This window comes from Heptranchias perlo, chromosome 17, assembly GCF_035084215.1.
Source record: "Heptranchias perlo isolate sHepPer1 chromosome 17, sHepPer1.hap1, whole genome shotgun sequence".
In the NCBI taxonomy this organism is placed as follows: domain Eukaryota; kingdom Metazoa; phylum Chordata; class Chondrichthyes; order Hexanchiformes; family Hexanchidae; genus Heptranchias; species Heptranchias perlo.
Window position 1 is genome coordinate 26,784,681 of NC_090341.1, and position 19,090 is coordinate 26,803,770.

The 19,090-nt window shown below is 42.8% G+C and overlaps 1 protein-coding gene across 1 annotated transcript in view; it reads right to left on the bottom strand.

Moving 5' to 3' along the window:
- Positions 1 to 19,090, bottom strand: part of dnah12 (dynein, axonemal, heavy chain 12) — a 239,166-nt gene that overhangs the window by 79,388 nt on the left and 140,688 nt on the right. Inside the window, exons 42-47 of the mRNA XM_067998764.1 lie at positions 16,951 to 17,129; positions 11,833 to 12,025; positions 11,557 to 11,718; positions 10,461 to 10,655; positions 4,660 to 4,793; positions 2,071 to 2,233 (exon numbers count right to left, since the gene is read on the bottom strand). Of these exons, the coding sequence (XP_067854865.1) occupies positions 2,071 to 2,233; positions 4,660 to 4,793; positions 10,461 to 10,655; positions 11,557 to 11,718; positions 11,833 to 12,025; positions 16,951 to 17,129 (1,026 nt within the window). The remainder of the gene's footprint in view (positions 1 to 2,070; positions 2,234 to 4,659; positions 4,794 to 10,460; positions 10,656 to 11,556; positions 11,719 to 11,832; positions 12,026 to 16,950; positions 17,130 to 19,090) is intronic.

The window sequence follows — 19,090 nt, forward strand, 5'->3', positions numbered from 1 at the left end:
TTGGGTATATAATTGGCTAAGGGATAGGAAGCAGAGAGTAGTGGTGAACGGATGTTTATCTGACTGGAGAGAAGTATACAGTGGGGTCCCCCAGGGATCGGTATTAGGTCCATTTCTTTTCTTGTTATATATGAATGACCTGGACTTGGGTATAGGAAGTACAATTTCAAAATTTGCGGATGATATAAAACTTGGCAATGTAGTAAATAGTGAGGAGGATCGTAGCAATCTTTAGGAGCACTTAGATAAGCTGGTGAAATGGGCAGACAGATGGCAGATGAAATTTAATGTGGATGAGTGTGAAGTGATGCACTTTGGGAGGAACAACATGGAGAGGCAGTATAATCTGCTATTAAATGGTAATTTTTTGAGGGGGTGGGACTTGGGGGGTACATATTTACAAGTCTTTGAAGGTGGCTGAGCAAGTTGGTAAGGCGGTTAAGGAAGTTTATGGGATACTTGGCTTTGTAAATAGAGGAATTGAATACAAAAACAGGGAAGTTATGCTAAACCTTTACAAATCATTGCTTAGGCCTCAGCTGGAGTATTGTGTATAATTCTGGGCACCACATTTTAGGAAGGATGTCAAGTCCTTGAAGAGGGTACAGAGGAGGTTTACCAGGATGATACCAGGGATGAGGGACTTCAGTTATGTGGAGAAATTGGAGAAGCTGGGACTGTTCTCCTTAGTAAGGAATCTTACAACACCAGGTTATAGTCCAACAGTTTTATTTGAAAATCACAAGCTTTCGGAGGCTTTCTCCTTCGTCAGGTGAGTGTCACACTCACCTGACGAAGGAGAAAGCCTCCGAAAGCTTGTGATTTTCAAATAAAACTGTTGGACTATAACCTGGTGTTGTAAGATTCCTTACATTTGTCCACCCCAGTCCATCACCGGCATCTCCACATCATGTTCTCCTTAGAGCAGTGAGGTTAAAGGGAGACCTAATAGAGGTATTCAAAATTCTGAGGGGTTTTGATAGAGCAAGTAGGGAGAAAATGTCTCCTCTGGCATGTGGGTTGGTAACCAGAGGTCATAGATTTAAAATAATTGGCAAAAGAACTAGAGGGTAAACGAGGAGAAATGTTTTCACACAGAGGGTTGTTAAGATCTGGAACGCACTACCCGAAAGCATGGTGGAAGCAGATTCCACAGGGACTTTCAAAAGGCAATTGGACATGTACTTGAAGAGGACTAATTTGCAGGGTTATGGGGGAAAAGCTGGGGTATAGGACTAAATTGGACAGCTCTTTCAAAGAACCGGCACAGGCACGATGAGCCGAATGGCCTCCTTCTGTGCTGTAAGATTCTATGTTCTCATCAATACAGATGTTAATATTTTAATCACTTTTGAACATCAGGCACCTTTTGAAATGAATAAATTTGAAAAGATTTCTGGTAGAAATAGTTCAGGGAAGGGTTTATCGTGAAGTTGAACTGAGACAGTACAAAGATATTGGCTGACTAGCTAGCAGACGCATTTTATAGAAGGTATTTTAGGCAGTCCTAAACATTCCTATTTTAGCTGATATAAAACTGAATATACCAAAATAAATTCATTTCCACGCAACAGTATACTTTGAGTATGCATCTCTTTTAGTGTATATTCTGAATGAGCACACACAATTGTGGGCAGTTATAAACAGACTGTGGTATTCACAATGTGACAGAAGCACATTTACTAATACACCACGCTTACTGAAACACTCTTGGACCAAAGGGAAAAGTTTATAATGAGAGTTTTCAATTATGAAATTCTGCAGTACAGGCCAATAACATAGGCTATATTGTTTGGCTTGTAAATAGATTGGGCTTTTAATTTTGCTTCCAAACTGCAAATTAATTGCTTTATTAAAACTTCCAATTAATCATGCACAGTATTATGCTGCACTGATGACTTCACAAAAACCTCTCAGTGTCAGGGTGACCTTTGCTTAAATTTGTATTTTTAAGATAATAGTTAGATTTTAGAGAGAGGATACAAAAGTGCAGATTGATCTCAAATTCAAATGACATCCATGAAGCACTTAAGAATGTATAATTATTTTATCTATTGTGTGTTTGCCTACCTGTGACTCAGCAAAAGCCAACTTATCTAATCCATTTGTGTATCTCTTTTTAGCTTTTGTCACAGTATCTCGTTTCTGTGTTAAGAGCTGACGGAAAGCAGCAATGAGCTCAAGGTAGGATGTGGGAGTGACGTAATTGTGGCGGTTCAGCTCGTGAAGAAACCTAAAACAAATAAATGTTGTGAGGCTTCCCATTGGTATCACATTCTTAAAAGAAAACTCATCAGACATAACAAGGACGAAGCAAGGAGATTATCTTGATCTTCTAGAAAATCTCCAAACTGCAGTCTGAGACATGCAGAGTGTAATTCGCCGTTCGTAGGATCCCCGTTATACTGGCAGTGAATCACACACTGACCATTGAGATCTGCTCCCAATCACTACATTTTTAATGCTTTGAAAGCGTCCTTTCTCAGAACATAAAAGCAAATTTGTAAACTTTTAAACCAAACTTCAGGCCACACCGGAGTTATACTCAAGCCAAATTGGTGTGAGATGGTCTCCACAAGGGAGCTGAACAAAACTGTATTCCAGAGTTGGATTAAATTTGACGTTACGATTCGGGTTTTACTAAATCCTTTTTCGCATGCTCAACACAAAAGCCAGGTTTGATTGGCAAGCCTGCCCTTCCTATGAAATGAAGTGAGTGGCTTAAGCGATTTGCAATAATTTGCCCTGAACAAACAGCAGACCTTTTTACATGGAATTTCATAAAATGTACAGCACAGAAACAGGCCATTCAGCCCAAAAGGTCCATGCCGGTGTTTATGCTCCTCACGAGCCTCTTCCCTCTCTCTTTCATCTAACCCTATCAGCATAGCCTTTGATTCCTTTCTCGCTTGTGTGTTTATGCAACTTCCCCTTAAATGCATCTCTACCAGTCCCCTCAACTACTCCATGTGGTAGCAAGTTCCACAGTCTACCTATGCTCTGGGTAAAGAAGTTTCTCCTGAATTCCCTATTGGATTTGTTAGTGACTATCTTATATTTATGGCCCCTAGTTCTGGTCTCCCCATGGGTGGAAACATCTTCTCTATGTCTACCCACAAACTCTTTCATAATCTTAAAGACCTCTACCAGGTCACCCCTCAGTCTTCTTTTTTCTAGAGAAAAGAGCCTCAGCCTGCTCAATCTTTCCTGATAGGTATAACCTCTCAGTTCTGGTATTATCCAAGTAAATCTTTTTTGCACCTTCTCCAGTGCCGCTATATGCTTTTTATAGTATGGAGATCAGAACTGCTCACAGTACTGCAAGTGTGATCTAACCAAAGTTCTATACATAACTTCTCTGCTTTTCAATTCTATCCCTCCATAAATGAACCTGAGTGCTTGGTTTGCTTTCTTTATTACCTTGGAAAACCTCTTTGTCCTTCCTGACAGCTGCTGACCTGCCTGCACCCGGCTGGAAAGCAATTATTGATGTAATAGGACCCCCATATGCATAAATTCATGAAGCTTCTGCCTGTTTCCAGTGAGCAGTTAAAATGGTAGCCAGCACGATTCCAGTGGGAAAGTGGCAGAGTTCAAAGGGTGAAAGCATATGCTGAAGAGGGGTGTCATGTCACCCCTTTCTCTGGGTTCTTCCCATCACTCGGACGCTTCAAGAGAAGACTCAGAGGGGGCAACTTCATCCATTGAAGGATTGTCACTTGCTTCATCCCTCCCAAACACCAGCACAGAATTTAGCACCCCAGTTGGGATAGATAATGAGCTAGAGGGGGATGCACAAGGTGATTCACAGAGCACAAGTGAGCAGGAGCAGGGGCTAGTAGAAAGGTTAGCTCAGGAGACGGCTCACCGGAGGTCAAGCTTGGGTCCTAGCTCTGCTGTGAAGGATAGAGTTCCCAGCCTACAAAAGGAAATGGCTTGATATCAAATATTGGAGGTATTGGACAGCCTACCTGGGAGCTACCACAGCATGTCTAAGAGCATGGAGGAGTCCAATTCCAGTTTGTGTGGCATTCTGGCCAGTGGCATTACTACTCTTCAGTCTACCATGGAGTGTGTGGTCACCTCCATGGATGCTGCAGCTAGCCCTCGGCGTCTTTGTCATCAGCTCTTGCAACTTTGATTGAAGCTCAAACTGGTGCCATTGATGCTCTCTACCGGGTTAAAAAGGCTGGTGGACTATATGGATAGGGGCTTCAACCAGGTCTCAGATCTCCTACAATCTGCTGTCCCACAGATCAGTGGGAGTGATGAGCTGGAGCGTCATGGGAGTGAAAATGACTCAATTCGATTGGCACATGTTGCAATCCATCATGATGACAGCACGTTAGATCCGCGCCATCCACTCAACCTAGGTGTCTGGGATGCCTTCATGAAAAAAATGGCATCAGTTGGATCGGGAGCAGGAATGGGGAGGTAAGTTTCTCTCTGCAATTTATGGGATGTTACTGCCCCATTTCCACTTGGCCAGTTAAAATTTATTCCATTTTTTCTGAAAACCTAAAGCTTTCTACTTTAACAAGTTCATTGTGTATTTGTTTTTTAATCTTAAATAAGAAGCTTGAAAAGGTACGTAGAATTTTGTTAACAGATTACAAGTAATTAGAATATCAAAAATGTCTTCTAATAATGTAGACTCACTTCTTTGACAGTTCAATAACAGATGTGTGGAAGAATTTACAAATAGGAACAACCTCTGCACGTTCAAATTCTGTCAGATCCAAGGTTTCTAGAAAGGAGTTAGCAACTCGTTCCAGTGCATCCTCAGGCCATGGCTGCCGAAAAAAATAACAGATTTCAGTAAGAAATAATTCCTATTTGTCTTTACCTGGAAAGCAGTACTGCGACAATAGGAAATATACAAAATTACTGGATTTTGAAGTGCATAATGATTGTAAATATTCAATTACTACATTTTTGGTCTGCAGTTGCTGGTATATCTCCAAAGCCTGCAGTTTTGTGACAGCCCTAATTGTGTTGCAATACTGTAAACCCCTATCCTAGAATTGGCTTTTTGGCGTAACTACGATTCAAGAGTGGAGTTGCGCATCGAAACATCACTACATGCAAATTTCCTCAATTGTTTGCGCTGCTTCTGAGTACGTTCACAAAACCTTCTGCCACTCATTTAGCTCTGCCCCATGTAAAAGACCAGCTCGTGCGAGTTTCCTGCATTTACGCCAGTAATCCACTGACATAGATTTACACCTAAAAATTTAGGTGCAGCAGGGCCCAAAATCACCTGATATCGCATAACTGGAGGAGTAACTGCATTACTCAGGTCTGACGCTTTAATTATTTTAGGAAAGGAACACTTTTAAAACTATTGACGCTTCCTTCTTTAAAAATACTATTTTTATTTCCTCCTATATAAATAATAGTAACTGTTAAATAGAAACTACAGTGTCTGCCCTAGAGATTGAAATACTTTTACAAGTTCCTCATCAGTGTGTCATCAACTTATTTAAATGAGCATTTAACCTGAATACAGTGGGTAGGAGGTTGTTAACCTGGCGTACTTGTAGCATGAGATGCAGTGTTGTCCAGTGCAGTTCCTGGCTTTTGTCGAGTGGGGAGTTCTTTACCCAGCATCTATAGCGGCAGAGAAACCGCTCAATCCAGAGATAGAGCAGTTTCTCTACCGCTATGGATGCTGGGTAAAGAGCTCCCCATTCCACAAAAGCCGTTTCTTTTACCTGCTGCCGCCTCACGCTGACCTGCATGTCCAGTGTTTTAAGTTGTAAACGGATTTGGTGCATTGAAGGCTGTCCGTAGTTCGTAATTTGCGAGTGTCTGTGGTTTCAAGGTACAGCTTGAAACTGTATTCAGGTTAAATGCTCATTTAAATAAGTTGATGTCACAATGTTAGTTATTTGGGACTGTCAATAAATGTTCATTTTTTGGGAGTGTCCATTTGTACAGGTTTCACTGTATATGTGAAAATAAATAAATACTGGTCCAATTCGGTAATCGTGTGATCCAGCTGTTGCTACCATTCAAATCTGGTTTTCTAAAAATTCACATTTGGGCTTCTTGAATTCCTGAAGAACTAACATAGATTAGTGAAGAACAAAGTTTGATTTAATTATTTTTTTAAATATACAATGACATAAAAATGTTAGTATACAGTTTTGATCAGACTCTGTCCAGCCATTTAGAATATAGAAATTAGATTGCAAGATAACACTGCCGATTTTTACATGGCAGGCAAATGAACACCTAGTATCTATTAAATATACCACAGAAAATTGTCCAACAAAATAACCCCCTTCACTCATCATAAACCTGTCAAGACAACACTAGATAGCTACTTCAGTTCATATCTTCAATTCATTCCTGTATTGTAATTCTTCATATTTATTACTTTAAAACTCAGATTCATGTGCAACTATGAGGATTCTGATCAGTTACATTTCACTGTTGTCCTAACATGACTTAACTGAGTTTAAAAAAAATATGGTTTAATAAAGAAATTACATTTGGCAGATGTAGTACTAGTGCAATGGAAAGGGTAAAGAGCAGTTACGGCGAGCCACTACAAGTAAAAGAACTCAGCCAAACCTTTCCCCATTCAGCCACATTAGCCTCTGATGATCACACGGATACCCTCTGACTATGCTAACATAGTGTATTAATTAAATACAAGGTCTATATATTGGTATTAATAACATAATATTTAAAAATCCATGTGTTCTGCAGGATTCATGCAGAGACCTTACAGCTGACCTCCAGAACAAGGGTGCAAGGGTAGTAGTCTCAAGGCTATTACCAGTCATGGCCAGATCACTGGAGAGAATCATTGGATTCAACATATGGCTTCAGGGATTTGGTAAAAAGAAGTTTCACTTCATCGACAACTGGGTCATCCTCAGTTCTTTAGGATATTTAATCTCCTTGGGCACACAAAGGATGGTGGAGGGTTTCAAGCTAGTATTTAAAGTAGATCAGCTTGGGGATAGTATGGCCGTGTTTAATGATAACTTTACTGGGTTAGATGATCACTGCATACATACTAAAAATACAATTAAACCAGGCAGGGGGCAAACAAGAACAAAGAACTCTAAGAAAGTAGATGATAGACCTTTAAATTGTTTTCTATGCGAATGCAAGAAATATTAAAGACAAATTGTTAGAACTCCAATCATATGCTGACGTGGAAAAATTAGATATTTTGTGCATTTCTGAGACATGGCTGGATGGCAGTGATGGCACAGAAATTAATCTAAAAGGCTACAAGGGATGCAGAAAGGATAGAGTAGGTCAAAGAGAAGGTGGGGTTGCTATCTTTATCAATGAGTATGTAGCAGCTCTGGAGAGATGAGATTCTGCTTCCTTAGGTTCAGCTGAAGCTATCTGGGTTCAAGCAGACCAGGCTCATGGGCAGGGTCTAATTATTGGTTATTGTTACATCATGAGTAACTATAAAACAGATCTCTAAAGCATGCTTTAAAAAAAAATCCATAAAGGATGACACTGGGGTGCCCCAATGTCATCAACAGAACAAACAAATTTACACACACACACCTTTTTTTAAGGGGCACAAATAATGAAGGAACTTAAACATAAGATGTACTTTCAACAAAACAAAAGGAAATTTATAAAACTAAATTGTAATATTATTATTAGTGTCTATCAGACACTCTATTCCTTACAGTGCCCACTGGTCTCTGAAGGCCTCAAGCATACCGGGGGGCAGCGCATGCTCCCTCTCTAGGGTCACCCGGCGCAGACAAGACCGCAGAAGAATAGATTGTGTTTGTGTGCACAGTTGGGCATCCATGAGGTGCTGTGGGCCATCAGCAGCAGCAGAATTATATTCCACCACAATCTGTAACCTCATGGCCTGGCATATTCCTCACTCTACCATTACCGACAAGCCAGGGGACCAACCCTGGTTCAATGAGGAGTGTAGAAGAGCATGCCAGGAGCAGCACCAGGCAAATCTTAAAATGAGGTGCCAACCAGGTGAAGCTACAACACAGGGCTACATGCATGCTAAACAGTGGAAGCAGCAAGTTATAGACAGAGCTAAGCGATCCCACAACCAACGGATCAGATCAAAGCTCTGCAGTCCTACCACATCCAGTCGTGAATGGTGGTGGACAATTAAACAACTAATGGGAGGAGGAGGCTCCGTAAACATCCCCATCCTCAATAATGGCAGAGCCCAGCACGTGAGTGCAAAAGACCAGGCTGAAGCGTTTGCAATCATCTTCAGCCAGAAGTGCCGAGTGGATGATCCATCTCGGCCTCCTCCCGATATCCCCACCATCACAGAAGCCAGTCTTCAGCCAATTCGATTCACTCCATGTGATATCGAGAATGGCTGAGTGCACTGGATACAGCAAAGGCTGTGGGCCCCGACAACATCCCGGCTGTAGTACTGAAGACTTGTGCTCCAGAACTAGCCGTGCCTCGAGCCAAGCTGTTCCAGTACAGCTACAACATGGCATCTGCCCAACAAAGTGGATAATTGCCCAGGTATGTCCTGTCCACAAAAAGCAGGACAAATCTAATCCGGCCAATTACCGCCCCATCAGTCTACTCTCAATCATCAGCAAAGTGATGGAAGGTGTCGTCGACGGTGCTATCATGAGGCACTTACTCACCAATAACATGCTCACCAATGCTCAGTTTGTGTTCTGTCAGGACCACTCGGCTCCAGACCTCATTACAGCCTTGGTCCAAACATGCACAAAAGATCTGATTTCCAGAGGTGAGGTGAGAGTGACTGTCCTTGACAGCGGCAGTATTTGACTGAGTGTGGCACCAAGGAGCCCTAGTAAAATTGATGTCAATGGGAATCAAGGGGAAAACTCTCCAGTGGCTGGAGTCATACCTAGCACAAAGGAAGATGGTAGTGGTTGTTGGAGGCCAATCTCAGTCCCAGAATATTGCTGCAGGAGTTCCTTGGGCCTAGGACATTGCCCCGACCATCTTCAGCTGCTTCATCAATGACCTTCCCTCCATCATAAGGTCAGAAATGGGGATGTTCACTGATGATTGCACAGTGTTCAGTTCCATTCGCAACCCCTCAGATAATGAAGCAGTCCATGCCCACATGCAGCAAGACCTGGACAACATCCAGGCTTGGGCTGATAAGTGGCAAGTAACATTCGCGCTTGCCAATGACCATTTCCAACAAAAGAGAGTCTAACCACTTCCCCTTGACATTTAGCGGCATTACCATCGCTGAATCCCCCACCATCAACATCCTGGGGGTCACCTGTGACCAGAAACTTAACTGGACCAGCCACATAAATACTGGGACTACAAGAGCAGGTCAGAGGCTGGGTATTCTGCAACGAGTGACTCACCTCCTGATTCCCCAAAGCCTTTCCTCTATCTACAAGGCAGAAGTCAGGAGTGTGATGGAATTCTCTCCATGAGTGGATGAGTACAGTTCCAACAACACTAAAGAAGCTCGACACCATCCATGACAAAGCAGCCCACTTGATTGGTACCCCATCCACCACCTTAAACATTCATTCCCTCCACCACTGTGCACCGTGGCTGCAGTGTGTACCATCTAGAAGATGCACTGCAACAACTTGCCAAGGCTTCTTCGACAGCACCTCCCAAACCCACGACCTCTACCACCTAGAAGAACATTGGCAGCAGGCACATGGGAACACCACCACCTGCATGTTCCCCTCCAAGTCACACACCACCCTGACTTGGAAATATATTGCCATTCCTTCATCGTTGCTGGGTTAAAATCCTTGAACTCCGTCCCTAACAGCACTGTGGGAGAATCTTCACCACACGGACTGCAGCGGTTCAAGAAGGCGGCTGACCACCACCTTCTCAAGGGCAATTAGGGATGGGCAATAAATGCTGGCCTTGCCAGAGACGCCCACATCCCATGAATGAATAAAAAAAAGTTTGTTTCAACGAAATAGGTTAGAGCGAACCAGGGCTCACAATCTCAAATTATGTAAAGCCAGAACTAGGTTAGATGTTAGGAGGTGGTTGTTTTCCCAGAGAATAGTGGACCTGTGGAACAGGCTACCGGCTCAAGCGGTGAATGCTGATTTGCTAAATTCCTTCAAGCAAGAGCTGGACCTGTTTCTGGCTGGGGCAGTGATCACCTTGTACAAAAGGTAGGTAATGTATAACATTAATCAGGGCTAGAGTGGTCTCCTGGACCATTTTTGATTGCCTGAGGGAATCAGAGAGGGATTTTCCAGATTATCTCCTCCCTAATTGGCCTGGATTTTTAATCTCTTTTTTTTGTCTCTCCCAGGAGATTACATGGCTTTCGAGTAGGGTGGGGAGTGTATATATTGTGATGCACAAGGCATTGCCGTTGTGTTGGACAGGCTGGATGGACCTGTGAGTCTTTTTCTCTTCGTCATTGTCATATGTTCCTATGTCTCCTATATAACAGCCTTGAATAGTAGATTAACCTTAATATCATACAGTGTAAATCTTTAACACACCTGGAACCAGTCAATAGTGCAGCAGTTGATGAGCGAGGGGAACTGTCTCAGACGATTTCGGAAAGCATTTCCAATGGGGCTGAAGGCCACCACAACATGCAGGTTCTCTCTGCAGCGACTCACAAAGAAAGCAAAGAGTGCTAGAGGGCTGAAGTCTGCATTTTTGTTTCCTGCTTGAGCTGCTACGCGGACACCCTATGCAAGTAAAATAAAATCACATCACCAAATGCTGCTAAAATTTACTCCCACTGTCATAAAAAGTTGCTTCTTTCTTATTTAAACACATAGGCCCTGAAATTCCTTGGGTCGCAATCTCGATGGTTATGCCAGTGTTGATACTGCCAGAGTTTGCGGGTTCAATGGAAACGGACCTTATTAGCATGAGTCAGGCGGAAGCAAAGGCTACTAAATCTACCGGCCTTTCTGTGAAGATTTCAATTTGTTTGACTTGAAGAACAGTTCTCAGTTTGCTCCTTTTTATATACTTCGGCTGGTTAAAAATTCATAACTGCCAACCTCATTCATTCAAAATATAACAGGCTGTTAGATCCATAAATGAATCAATCACAATGTCTGGGTATATTTGAATCAAGCCTGTTACCATGGAGACTATAACAAACTTTGCACCATATGTAACACTTTTGGCTGAGGCTGTCTTTTTAAACTATCATGTATTATGCTTGATTTAAAGGGACAGCTACCAGAACAAAACAAGATAGAACTGCTTTATTTAATTATAGCACTCTTTTAAAATTTGAACACGCGATGTGGATGGATTTGGTGCATTTATAGCCATATCTGCTCAAGGTGAAGAACATCCTTCAAAATTGTTTCAAAATTGTTTTTTTTTAAATCAAAATTTCTATTTGGCTGGACTCCTGACTCATTACGTGCACAAATGCTTTATTCTGGGGGGAAAAAAAATCATCTAAGCTGAGGTACAACTGAAACATTACACATTTTCATAACTTCAAAAAATACGTGTACAGTTATGTGTTACACAGAACGCCATTCATCATACAACTGAAGTGCAAGCCCTAGTGTTTTAAATTTTCATTATGCATTGTTGCACAATATGGACACAAATGTTTCATACCTCCATGATCTCCTGTTTTTCATCAGCTGCAAAAAGATTTGGCACTTCACCAGTATTGAGCAAACTGTCTACGTCCTCTAAAAATGCCTCCTCTTTAATCTGTACGTCTGTAATCAGGAACACAGTGGGCTGACCTTTCATTCCTGCACTTCGAAGCAAATTCTGTCAAAAAACAAAATATTTCTGCTGAAGGCAATTTTTCAGTCATAAATTGCAGGTGAATTTGATAATGTAAATTAGCAGCGATTCTAACCAGATTAAGAACATTTTTGTTACCTTCAAATCCTCTCTCCATTCATTCATTCCATAGCTCTTGGAGATTTCGGGCTGAAAGATATTCATTTTAGCCATTGATGTGGCCAAACGTGTCATGGACTGACGGCCACTTCCCCCTACTCCCACCAGAAGGGCATTACCTCCTGCCTGTTTCAGGACTCGACTAATCCGTGACAAATGTTCCAACACATACCTGGGAGAAAATTTAGATTTGACTTTTTTCACTTATTAAAGTTACCTGTAGCTAAACCTATCTTAAGAACAAATGGCACATTGTGGTTACTCCAATAAGTCGAACTTGAACCTGTATTGGGAAACTATCTGTCTTAAAGAACACCTTAAATCAATCCTAAAAGCTATTGCCGGGAGCAGATTTCATTATGTACAGTATATGAAATATCTATATTGTGGCTTAACAAGGGGCTTTTGCTATTGGTGGACTTGATTTCTGTAACAAATAAAAACAAATGTTAACTTATACAGTATACAGCATTGTCAACACGGCTCAGTGCTGAAACATAGAAAATAGGAGCATGAGTGGGCCACTCGTCCCTTCGAGCCTGCTCCACCATTCAATATGATCATGGCTGATCCTCTATCTCAATGCCATATTCCCGCAGTCTCCCCATACCCCTTGATGCCTTTTGTGTCTAGAAATCTATCTAGCTCCTTCTTAAATATATTCAGTGAGTTGGCCTCCACAGCCTTCTGTGGTAGAGAATTCCACAGGTTCACCATCCTCTGAGTGAAGAAATTTCTCCTCATCTCAGTCTTAAATGTCCTTCCCCGTATCCTGAGACTATGACCCCTCGTTCTGGCTCCCCCAGCCAGGGGAAACAGCCTCCCTGCATCCAGTCTGTCTAGCCCTGTCAGAATTTTATATGTTTCAATGAGATCCCATCTCATTCTTCTAAACGCGAGCGAATACAGGCCGAGTCGACCCAATCTCTTCTCATAAGACAGTCCTGCATTCCCAGGAATGAGTCTGGTGAACCTTCGCTGCATTCCCTCCATGGCAAGTATATCCTTTCTTAGGTAAGCAGACCAAAACTGCACACAATACTCCAGGTGTGGTCTCACCAAGGCCCCTATATAGCTGCAGTAAGACATCCTTGCTCCTGTACTCAAATCCTCTTACAATGAAGGCCAACATACCATTTGCCTTCCTAACTGCTTGCTGCACCTGCATGTTTGCTTTCAGTGACTGGTGTACAAGGACACCCAGGTCCCTTTGTACATCAACATTTCTATCTGAATTAACTGTCCAACCTAAATCCAGTCGGTTTTAATTCACAAAATAACTAAATCTGATTTAATCTAATTTGGGTTCAAGTTGGCCTGATTACACTGAGTAATGAGCAGGCAGCTGTAGCCACACCAATAATAACAATCTAAAGTTGGGGTGTTGTCCGATCGCTGAAAGCACTGGCAGAATATGCAGCCAATCAATTTTTTTTTAAATTTGTAACTTTTTTGAAGTAGTTTTCAATCTCTGCACTGGAAGACTAGTGGGAAAAAGGGGTATGTGACCTTGTAGTGGTAATACATCCACATAGTGTGCAAATCAAAATAAAAACAGTTCTTCAGAAAGGTGAAACTGTCCTGTTTCACTCATAGTTGTTAGAATTATTTCTTGATTTAAATAGTTAATAAGGATCATAAAGAATATAGAATAAACTGTCACCATGGAAATTGGTTGAATATAACCCCAGGGCCTTGGTATTATTTTTTTATTATTATTCGCTCATAGGATGTGGGCGTCGCTGGCGAGGCCGGCATTTATTGCCCATCCCTAATTGCCCTTGAGAAGGTGGTGGTGAGCCGCCTTCTTGAACCGCTGCAGTCTGTGTGGTGAAGGTTCGCCCACACTGCTGTTTGGAAGGGAATTCCAAGATTTTGATCCAGCGACGATGAAGGAACGGTGATATATTTCCAAGTCGGGATGGTGTGTGATTTGGAGGGGAACGTGCAGGTGGTGTTCTTCCCATATATCTGCTGCTCTTGTCCTTCTAGGTGGAAGAGGTCACGGGTTTGGGAGGTGCTGTTGAAAAAGCCTTTGCGAGTTGCTGCAGTGCATCCTGTGGATGGTACACACCGCAGCCACTGTGCGCCGGTGGTGAAGGGAGTGAATTGTTTAGGGTGGTGGATGGGGTGTCAATCAAGCAGGCTGCTTTGTCCTGGATGGTGTGAGCTTCTTGAGTGTTGTTGGAGCTGCACTCATCCAAGCAAGTGGAGAGTATTCCATCACACTCCTGACTTGTGCCTTGTAGATGGTGGAAAGGCTTTGGGGAATCAAGAGGTGAGTCACTCGCCGCAGAATACCCATCCTCTGACCTGCTCTTGTAGCCACAGTATTTAAGTGGCTGGTCCAGTTAAGTTTCTGGTCAATGGTGACCCCCAGGATGTTGATGGTGGGGGATTCAGCGATGGTAATGCCGTTGAATGTCAAGGGGAGGTGGTTAGACTCTCTTTTGTTGGAGATGGTCATTGCCTGGCACTTGTCTGGCACGAATGTTACTTGCCACTTATGAGCCCAAGCCTGGATGTTTTACAGGTCTTGCTGCATGCGGGCTCGGACTGCTTCATTATTTGAGGGTTTGCGAATGGAACTGAACACTGTGCAATCATCAGTGAACATCCCCATTTCTGACCTTATGATGGAGGGAAGGTAATTGATGAAGCAGCTGAAGATGGTTGGGCCTCGGACACTGCCCTGAGGAACTCCTGCAGCAATGTCCTGGGGCTGAGATGATTGGCCTCCAACAACCACTACCATCATCCTTTGTGCTAGATATGACTCCAGCCACTGGAGAGTTTTCCCCGATTCCCAGTGACTTCAATTTTATTAGGGCTCCTTGGTGCCACACTCGGTCAAATGCTGCCTTGATGTCAAGGGCAGTCACTCTCACCTCACCTCTGGAATTCAGCTCTTTTGTCCATGTTTGGACCAAGGCTGTAATGAGGTCTGGAGCCAAGTGGTCCTGGCGGAACCCAAACTGAGCATCGGTGAACAGGTTATTGGTGAGTAAGTGCCGCTTGATAGCACTGTCGACGACACCATCCATCACTTTGCTGATGATTGTGCTGGACTCCGCCATCATTGAGGATGGGGATGTTTGCAGAGCCTCCTCCTCCCGTTAGTTGTTTAATTGTCCACCACCATTCACGACTGGATGTGGCAGGACTGCAGAGCTTTGATCTGATCCGTTGGTTGTGGAATCGCTTAGCTCTGTCCAAAGCATGTTGCTTCCGCTGTTTAGCATGCATGTAGTCCTGAGTTGTAGCTTCACCAGGTTGGCACCTCATTTTTAGGTATGCCTGGTGGTGCTCCTGGCATGCTCTTCTACACTCCTCATTAAACCAGGGTTGATCCCCTGGCTTGTTGGTAATGGTAGAGTGAGGAAAATGCCAGGCCATGCTGGAATACAATTCTGCTGCTGATGGCCCACAGCGCCTTGTGGATGCCCAGTTTTGAGCTGCTAGATCTGTTCTGAATCTATCTCATTTAGCACGGTGGTAGTGCCACGCAACACATTGGATGGTGTCCTCAGTGCGAAGACGGGACTTCATCTCCACGAGGACTGTGCGGTGGTCACTCCTACCGATGGACAGATGCGTTTGCGACAGGTAGATTGGTGAGGACAAGGTCAAGTGAGTTTCTCCCTCGTGTTCGTTCGCTCACCACCTGCCGCAGGCCCAGTCTGGCAGCTATGTCCTTCAGGACTCAGCCAGCTCGGTCAGTAGTGGTGTTACCGAGCCACTCTTGGTGATGGACATTGAAGTCCCCCACCCAGAGTACATTCTGTGCCCTTGCCACCCTCAGTGCTTCCTCCAAGTGGTGTTCAACATGGAGGAGGACTGATTCATCAGCTGAGGGAGGGCAGTAGGTGGTAATCAGCAGGCGGTTTCCTTGCCCATGTTTGACCTGATGCCATGAGATTTCATGGGGTCCAGAGTCAATGTTGAGGACTCCCAGGGCCACTCCCTCCTGACTGTATATCACTGTACCGCCACCTCTGGTCGGTCTGTCCTGCCGGTGGGATAGGACACAACCAGGGATGGTGATGGAAGAGTCTGGGACGTTGGCTGAAAGGTATGATTCTGTGAGTATGGCAATGTCAGGCTGTTGCTTGACTAGTCTGTGGGACAGCTGTCCCAATTTTGGCACAAGTCCCAGATGTTAGTGAGGAGGACTTTGCAGGGTCGACTGGGCTTGGTTTGCCTTTGTCCTGCCCGGTGCCTAGTGGTCCGATGCCGGGTGGTCCGTCCAGTTTTATTCTTATTGTGACTTTTTTTAGCGAGATTTTACAACTGACTGGCTTGCTTGGCCATTTCAGAGGGCGATTAAGAATCAACCACATTGCTGTGGGTCTGGAGTCACATATAGGCCAGACCGGGTAAGGACGGCAGGTTTCCTTCCCTAACAGGACATTAGTGAACCAGATGGGTTTTTACGACAATCCGATCGTTTCATGGCCTCCATTACTGATACTAGTATTTTAATTCCAGATTTTATTTAATTAATTGAATTTAATTAGTTGAATTTAAATTCCCCAGCTGCCGTGGCGGAATTTGAACTCATGACTCCGGATTATTAGTCCAGCCTCTGGATTACTAGTCCAGTAACATAACCACTATGCTACTGTACCCATTATTATTACTAATCCTTATAATGAGAGTGCAGCATATTGCTCTAGTTTTTTCAGGTTTGGGATTTTCTGCACATAAGTAGAAGCATGAAAAAATGTGTTTGTTGTGGAATAGCCATTCAATAGTTCGAAAACTGAACAAATTAATTTCAATTAAATGAAAAAGTTCTCCCAATTTCTGAAATTTCAGTACTTGTCTGCAATTTTCCATACAGTGGACTTTCAATTTCTAATGTCCCATCAAGTAGAAGCACTGCGTGGAGATCAGGTGCTTCTCCATAGAAAGGGGGAAAAAATCACGAGGCAAGTTGCCTCAGACTGCTCTGAAACACTTCAACAGTGGCAAAGGCATACAGTGCATGTCTGTACTCTTAGTTATTGAAAGACCACATGAAAGGGAGAAAAATACGCTATAAGAGGGAAAAAATCTTGCTATATAAAAGAGGGAAAAATCATTAAAAGTAAGTACCTAAATATAACCAGATTCATGTGAGTTTTATGGGTCTGATTATACTCATCCAGGCACAGCTCAACCACTTCATTAAACTGTTGAACTGAGGGAACCTCAGCATATAATCGATCCTCTGCGTCCAAATCAGGATTCATGTAGTCACCAAACAACAGGCTTCTCATATCTTCTTCAGTGAGCTGGAGTAAAATGAATTGCTCAATTACCACAGAAAATACAGACACATTACAAGAATAGCAAAAGTTAGTCATCACAGAACTTTAGATTTACAATAAAATAAAAACATCTCTGCACAGAAAAAATGTTATGATAAATACGGGCAACATATGAAATCCTCCCTGCATCTACGGACGTTTACTTCTGGAAATCATACTTAACGAGAAGGGCATTCTACTCAATGCAAGCTTCCCGGCTGCACATGGCTCCATATATTTTTCACTTAATTGACAAATAATTAAAATACTATGAATCATAGAATCATACAGCACAGGAGGCCATTCAGCCCATCATGCCTATGCCATTTCTTTGAAAGAGCTATCCAATTTGTCCTACTGACCTGCTCTTTCCCCATAGCCCTGCAAATTTTTCCTGGTCAAGTGTATCATAGAATCATAGAAAGTTACAGCACAGAAGGAGGCCATTCATCCCATCGTGTCTGTGCCGGCCGAAAAAGAGCTATCCAGCTTAATCCCACTTTCAAGCACTTGGTCCGTAGCCCTGTAGGTTACGGCACTTCAAGTGCACATCCAAGTACTTTTTAAATGTGATGAGGGTTTCTGCCTCTACCACCCTTTCAGGCAGCGAGTTCCAGACCCCCACCACCCTCTGGGTGAAAAAATTTCTAATATATATCTAATTCCCTTTTAAAAGTTACTATTGAATCTGCTTCCACCACTCTTTCAGGCATTGATTTCCAGATCATAACAACTCGCTGCGTAAAAAAATTACGTTTTTTTCTTTTCTTATATAGACCTGAGGGTTCACAGGTGAAGTGAGATATCTATATACTTACTGATGTCTCTTACTTGTGCACAATTTTTGCATTTTAAAACTGCTGGTTAGAAACAGCCTAAGAATACCAGTGTTGTCAAGAACTGTCTCTCATGGTGACAATTTTAAGTTCCACTCTAGAAATACTGTGAATGGGAAGTGCTGCCTCCATTGTGCAATGCAGCAGTAGTAAGATGATGGAATAACTAATTGCATGATAACTAATTGCAGTGAAAGTAAAATTATCACTTTCTAGCTGAAAATATCATTAAAATAACTGTGTAACACTTTAAATTATTGAGGAAATCTATTTTTCAATTAACTTAATTGCTACTTTTGCTAATTAGACTAATTTGTGCAGTTATATGAATATGTTTCTCTTCTACTTACACAAGTACAATTGAGATTTCACATAGACAGGCGTTACATTCTCTGTTAATTAAAACGTTAAAACATTTATGTCAACTACTATTATTTTCTCTCTCTTACTCTGATCCTTTTGCCTGCTTACAGTCATCTCATAGAACCACAGAAGTTCACAGTGCAGAAGGAGGCCACTCAGCCCATCATGTCTGTACTAGCTCTTTACGACAGCAATCCAAAACTAATCCAATTGCCCCACCTTCTTCCCTTGTATCTTTCCTGTCTCAAATCTTTATCGAATTGTCCTTTAAAAGCGGTGGGCTCTGCTTAACCACTCTCTGTGGCAAAGCATTCCATGTTACAACAACTATAAGTGTAAAGAAATTGCTCCTAACCTCTCTCCTCACTCTCATAGTTGATAAATTAATGACCCCTTGTCACCAACTCCCAACAGAGGAAATAGTCTTTCCCTATTCAGTCATTCGAAACTCTTCATAATTTTAAAACCTCTATTAAATCACTTCTTAGCCTTCTTTGCTCAAGTGGAAATAGTCCTATTGGGCTCGATGTTACCAGGACTGCAGGTTCGCGGTGGGGCGAAATCAGTCTGCCCCCCACGCGATCGCAGCCTAATTGGACCCACTTACCTGGTATTCCGGGTTCCCCACTGCTGATCTGCGCGGCGGGCGGACTGCGCATGCGCAGTAAGCTCTGTCAGCTGGAGGAGCTCTATTTAAAGGGGCAGTCCTCCACTGACTGACGCTGCAACAAATAGGAAAAATTACAG